The sequence below is a fragment of the Nannobrachium achirus genome (genome assembly GCF_963921795.1).
Source record: "Nannobrachium achirus genome assembly, chromosome: 21".
NCBI classification, from domain to species: Eukaryota; Metazoa; Chordata; class Actinopteri; order Myctophiformes; family Myctophidae; genus Nannobrachium; species Nannobrachium achirus.
The window spans coordinates 32,287,062-32,293,474 of NC_137828.1; the positions used below are offsets into that span (position 1 = coordinate 32,287,062).

General features: G+C 42.7%; 1 protein-coding gene across 1 annotated transcript; it reads right to left on the reverse strand.

Moving 5' to 3' along the window:
• Positions 1 to 574: 574 nt before the first annotated feature.
• Positions 575 to 6,037, reverse strand: LOC308306503 (peptidase inhibitor 15-A-like; the record flags this gene model as incomplete). The annotated part of the gene is made up of 5 exons (XM_080751523.1): positions 575 to 710; positions 1,935 to 2,050; positions 2,162 to 2,294; positions 3,949 to 4,067; positions 5,732 to 6,037. The coding sequence occupies 5 exons, from the start codon at positions 6,035 to 6,037 to the stop codon at positions 575 to 577; spliced, it is 810 nt and encodes a 269-aa protein (XP_080607649.1).
• Positions 6,038 to 6,413: the final 376 nt, after the last annotated feature.

The following is a 6,413-nucleotide window of genomic DNA, read 5'->3' on the forward strand; positions in this document are numbered from 1 at the left end:
CAGAATCCCGAAAAACACCTAGTTTGACCCCTCACATGCTACTTAAAGCATATTTATTTTTTGTATTATTTTATTGTATAGTAAAGTCTATGAGAGCCCAACTTTGATTGGCTCCCACAATTTTCCATCAAAATACTGCCTGAAATGCCCGGACTGTATTTCATCTCCCATCAGTCACACCAACAAAATAACAAATCTGGTCAATACTAAAAACCAATACAGCTGCAGTGAAAAAATAAAATGCGCAGCACCACATAAACACACTGTTCATGAAACATCAAAGTTCCCCTCACAAGATGCAGATGATCCTCCATCAATCAATCCAAATCCTCATAGCAGTTAAAAAAGTTCTCGTTACGAATTTAACAAAATAATTTACATTTTATGTACATGTCATCAACACTGAAATGTCCGCTGCCTTCAAACATATGTTTGTGTCTTTAAATAAGCCCATATATACAAAATAGCATGGTCCAGGACTGTTGTGCAAATCCTTATTGTATAAAAAAAAAGGAAAAAAAGAAAAGAGTCTTTTGTGGCAAGTTGTTGGCTTGTACGGGGTGTAAACCTGTGCCTATTTGAACCAGTGCAGGTAGTTTGTGTTGAGGGCAGGGAAGCACATGTTATTGCTACATGAGCCCCCATAGCTGGGAGGACAAGCTGAGCATGGAACTCCTACTTTGTAGGGAGCCTCTCCAATCCAGTTACCCCTGGAAGACAGAGATATGCATATCGTGAACAGAACTGCTGACCACACAACTATCAGTTTTAGAGGACAATGTTCAGGGTGTCTTTAAAGTACGGTGAGCTGTTTCTGTGTAGGGCATAATATTATGACTGGACATATTTGACAGATGTTCATTGCTGTCACTCATTTATATCATTGTTACCCTCATTTATTTGAGGCACTCTACTTAGGTGACTATTCTCCTTGAGTTAAAGGAGTAGTTCACCCCCAAAATGACTTTTTTTCTATTGATTAGTCACGCCATGGAGACTTGAGTTCAATAATATTTGTTTGTATTTGTCGCATCCCTAAGACAAAACATTTATTATAGTAAATGTACCCCCATTGCTTCTGAATGGGGACCCAAATGCATGGGCCTGAATGGGGACCCAAATACAAGGCCCTGGATGGGGACCTGGATGGGGACCCAAATGCATTTGGGTGAGTATCAATGGGGGTACATTTACTTGACCCTTGACCCTAAATTTACCCCCATTGATTCTGACCCAAATGCATTTGGATCCCCATCCAGGGGCTTATTTGGGTCCCCATCCAGGCCCATTCATTTGGGTACCCATCCAGAATCAATGGCGGTAAATGTAGGCCTACTATAATCTTTTCTTTTTTGTCTTAGGAATGCGACGAATACGAAACAATATCATTGAACTGAAGTCTCCATGGCATGACTAATCAATAGGAAAAAAAACTAATTTTGGGGGTGAACTACTCCTTTAATGTTAACTCTGCTTATTCCAATCTCGCACTTGTGAGTCGCTCTGAATAAGATGCCTAAATTGTAATGACCATTATCAAGTCGACTCGTGACCCCACTGTATGGAGGCCATTATTATTTATAATTGCTAAAATAGGTCATCAGTGTGCTGAATCTGTTGCTCTTAAATATGTCTCCCCTCAATGAGATTAAAGAACTTAGGTCACAAGTCAGTCACAAGTCCCAACCAACACAGGGCTTTGATTCTGGAATAAGGGAAAGAATTCATTTGGATTTTTTTTTTTTTTTTTTTTAAGTCTCTGGAGCTTTTGGAATGCAGTGCCAATACACAGGCTTGTATTGGGGTTAGCCGGACCGCCAAGTAACATGGGTGGCATTGCACAGCCCAGTACAGACCAGAACAGCTAATTGTTTGCCAAAACTATGTCTGAAACTACACACAGTGTAGGTCAAGTAATCAATATGGATACTTACTTGGGTGAGTAGTTGCACACTAAATATGTTGCCCGTTTCCAAACCGAACCCCAGACGTTCATATTGTGGCATGTGTGAACAGCACAGCCAACTTTGTTTGATGTTGCCCATACCATCTGTGAAGCAGACACATTTGCATTCAATCAGTCAGTTACAGTATAATGGCATTTTCATGGTAATACAGTTAGTTGTATTAAGCCAGTACCATTATGGCACTAATTGCTTACCTGTGTATAATGAGTACACATGGGCCCATAGCACCTGAGGGGGCATCTAGGGTTGCAGTCTCTGGGATACGGAAAAGCATAGTCTTTAACCTCATCATACCATGGCTTCACAAGCTGAAGAATGGATCGATAGCTGTGGATAAAAACAGACACAGTACCTCAATTACCAAGACTGGGGGTCAGTGGCACATGATGCTTACTTTTATGCTGATTGTATGACTAACAATGATTTTTCTGAAACCTTTGCAATTTCAGTTATTGACACCTGACAGGTTACTGTAGGCCTAAATAAAAATATGCATTCCTAACCGGTATCATACACTGGCATCCAAGTTAACAACCCAAATGTAGTCATGACTATTAAAAAGCCAGGCTCATTCTTGGACTTTAGTTGAAAATCTTCCCACTTTAGACACTATTATAATACCCTGTATTGGACATTTATCTGTAATTTCCAGAAATCTTGCTCTGTCTGGCTGTCCTTCGCATATCTTGAGAACCGTTCATCCGATCGACTTCACACATGGCGGGTGTATTGTTGAGGACTCAGGGGAGTGCTGTGTCAAGTGTGAAGTCGGCTGAGTGATTCTCCAGAACCGGCCTGCTGCTTCAAATGGGCGCGTGTATCTCACCAACCGTTAACCACGATCGCCTTCGAATGTAAAGTCGATCAGATGTGTGGTTCTCCGGAAACTGGCCAGCAGTGAATGGGTATGCGTTCTGAACCGTGGCCAGGCCTTGAATAGCTCCTTTTATATTAAAGACACATAACTAGTAATATGCTCACTCGCCGTGAGTATACAAACAGTTTAAAATTGCACAAAGCTTCACTAGCAGAGATTGACAGCAAAACAGCAGATTTTAAGATTTTCTTTATATAACAACACTATAGATCAGGGGTCTTCAATGTTTTCAAGCCAAGGACCCCTTAGTTGAGAGAGAGATGAAGCAGGGACCCCCACAACATTTTCATCGATTCCGTATAGTTTCATTGTTTGACAGCACAATCAATCATCAGTGTATTTTGGATTCATGTCAATTTGTGTTTTCAGATATTTAACCAATTGAACTGTCAATACTTAATAAACTTGACCTTTCACTCTGTACTTAGTCTGCTCTTTTTCCCCTCTACACCAAACCTGTTTGCCAAAAATAGCCGATCTACAAGCTCACAACGCCTCGCAGTGCGAGGCGTTGTGAGCTTGTAGATCTGCTATTTTTGGCCAAAGTTCTCAGAATATGGACGCTAGGGATAAAACAAGTTTCTAATACACAAAGATTTGGGGGACCCCTTGTAGTAACTTTTTGAGGACCCCTGTTGAAGACCCTTGCTATAGATTGTACACCATTGTACGCCATCATATGGACATTGTGAGAGTGCAAGACACAATAATCTCACTATGGATTTTTCTGTTTGCCTAATCAGGTGGCACAGTTGGTAAAAGTTGTACATTTTCCTTTGACCTCTCAACTCTCTCCAGGGGGGAGGTCAGTGAGATCTGAAAGCTTAGGAAAAAGGTGACATTGTCAAGCCCATGCAAGTGTTCCCAGAGTTTCCACACGGAGGGTCATGTCCCGTCAGGTCATCATGGCTGGAAACATGGCTTGTTTATTTGTTAGGCTACAGGAAAATTCCTCAAGCGGGTCACCGCGCAAAAAAACTTTAGGAGACATAAGAAGGGGGCGGCAAGGCAAAGACCATGACTCCAGAGAGCCATCCTTGAGAGAACCAGCAGATGTAGTTGGGGGGTGGGGGGTGGGGGGGGGGGGTCAAAGAGGTCACTCACCGTCCTGTCCTGACAGAGAGGTTTTGACCCAGGAACCTGAGGAGGTGGGGTGGCCCATGTTCCCACAGGCAGGCGTGTGCCCAGTCCTCTGCTGTCTTTGCCAGGGTCTCGTCCCAAACCTAAGCACACAAGAGAAACGGTGAACCCCGTTACATAACCGATTGAAAAATATACACGCCAAAACCCTCCTCTGTGTATGTTCAGTGCAGCGGCGAGATGTGAGATAAGACTAGGCTTTTTCCCCCCGAGCTCACCACTTTCCCATAGCAAGATATGTAAACTCGAAGAACTCATGGGATGGGTTACATAAACCGAGACAGGTTGGGAATATACAGTCCTATTCGATTCTCTCTATCTCTCTCGTTAGATATGAGTGCTTTATGGTGGTATTTAGTAAGTGCTTGACAGTCAAACCTATCAGCCGGTATGGGAATTCCCTCCCTTGCTGGGGGATCACAATTTCGGATTGAGTTACGCAACTGGGAGACACTTCCTTTGCTGACATCATTTCTTGGACTATTGCTGTGCACTGCAGTGTTTTGATATAACCCCATCATGCCCGTGTGCTTTCAGATTGATTCCTCAACAAAACTATTATAATACTCAAATTACCAGTAAGACTCCCTAAATAGGGAGATAAGCGTCCGTCAGGTCACATCGGCCTGATGGTGGCGCTAAATGGGACAGATCCATGTTGATGACATGACTCTAGAGTCGACATACTGTGTACCGCTTTGCATGATTTTAGGGCAGAATCTGTAGGAGCAGTGTCCAAAAATGTGTTTAAAAAATCGGCGTGAAGGCGGTGCTAAATGTGACAGATCCATGTTGATGACATGACTCTAGATATACTGTGTAGCGCTTTGCGTGATTTTAGGGCAAAATCTGCAGGAGTAGTGTCCAAATTATAATAGTTTTTGTGCACTAAATTCAAAATGCATTATTTAGATGAAGGTAAGCGTGTAGTAGGACGTTCTACATCTTGCAAAAACTGCTCACTAGCCATACTCTGATCCAAACTTGAACTGTAGCCTACACTGTGTTGATGTGACTGTGTGTAAATGGACCTGTGCAGGAGCTCGGTCTAATTACACCTGGCTCCGCTAGCTCCTTAATGCTTTTGCTGCCAGCAGGCTACTTGTATTACACATGACCCCATCTTTGGTGGTCCACGTCACTGCGATCCGTTCAACAGCTGAGAGGGTGCTAAACGGTTCACACAGTTTGTCACTTTTGGTGTCTTGTACCAAACTCGTACAGGATGTAGCTACATTATAGCCTACTTGTAGGTCACACTTGTTTCCACCATAAACCAATTACACGCGTTGACCTTTCCACCTTACACCGTGCATTTGTCATTTGGTCAACATTAGTGAGTATCTTACTGCAGTGCAACCAGTGGTGTAAAGTAACTAAGTAGTCTACATTTACTTAAGTGCTGTACTTGAAATGGGACATTCTGCATAATGAGTACTTTTACTTTTGGTGCTTTAAGTACATATTGATGCCAATACTTTCGTACTTTTACTCGAGTACAGTATTTCCAAGAGAGTATATTCCTCATTGCAGTAGTGATACTTTACTTGAGTAAAACGTTTGAGTACTTTTTCCACCAATGATTGATTGATTGATTGATTGCAGAGTTTATAAGCAGTTTGCAATAGAAAAGAGTACAGTTTCATGACAGCACATGAAATCACTGGTACAAGGTCAACTAAAAGGAGATCCTAGTAAGCTTTACGGCTTATATTTACACAAGAACACTATAGATATTGATGCTTACCATATACTCCATGTTGGACGCGGGGGGGAACACCTTCCCTCTGACTTTGTTGTGGTAATCAAGGATGGCCAGCATGTCGTTCTGGGTGATGTAGCGCTTCTTCCTCCTCGTCTTGGGGATACTCGTGGTGTCTGTTCCATAGCTGCGCTCCGCTGCGGCCGCGCCAACAACATGATAGTTGTTGGTAGTAGTTGGCACCGGCGTCGTCGCCGCGGACATGAAAGGGATACTCGTTGCCAATACACTTGCTCCGCAAGATATGCACAGCAGCATGAAGTCTATGGCCAGGAACTGAACTGATTTCATGTTTGATTTAGGAAGGGGGAAAAAATGTTGCAGACACAGTATTCCGAGTAGTCAGTCAGTCAGTCTGGACCTGATCTGGAAAGAAAACAGAAACAGATAAACTTTAGAAAAACTTTACTATAATATCCATGATTACTTTTCTCCCTCAAAACGTGCATGACAGTCCAAACGCTTACGGAGGGAACGATTTTAACCTATTTTGTCTCATCTAGATCTTTATTTATAGGCTATAAACGCACGAGAAATAGCAGCGGCGGTGGGGATACAAATGCAATTCCGTGCGTTAAGGAATCTCTTGGTCCTACCTTATATTGCGCCCCTGCAGCAGCTTGTCCGCGTTGCTAGGTTATCTCTCCATATGCCTGCAGTGTAATAG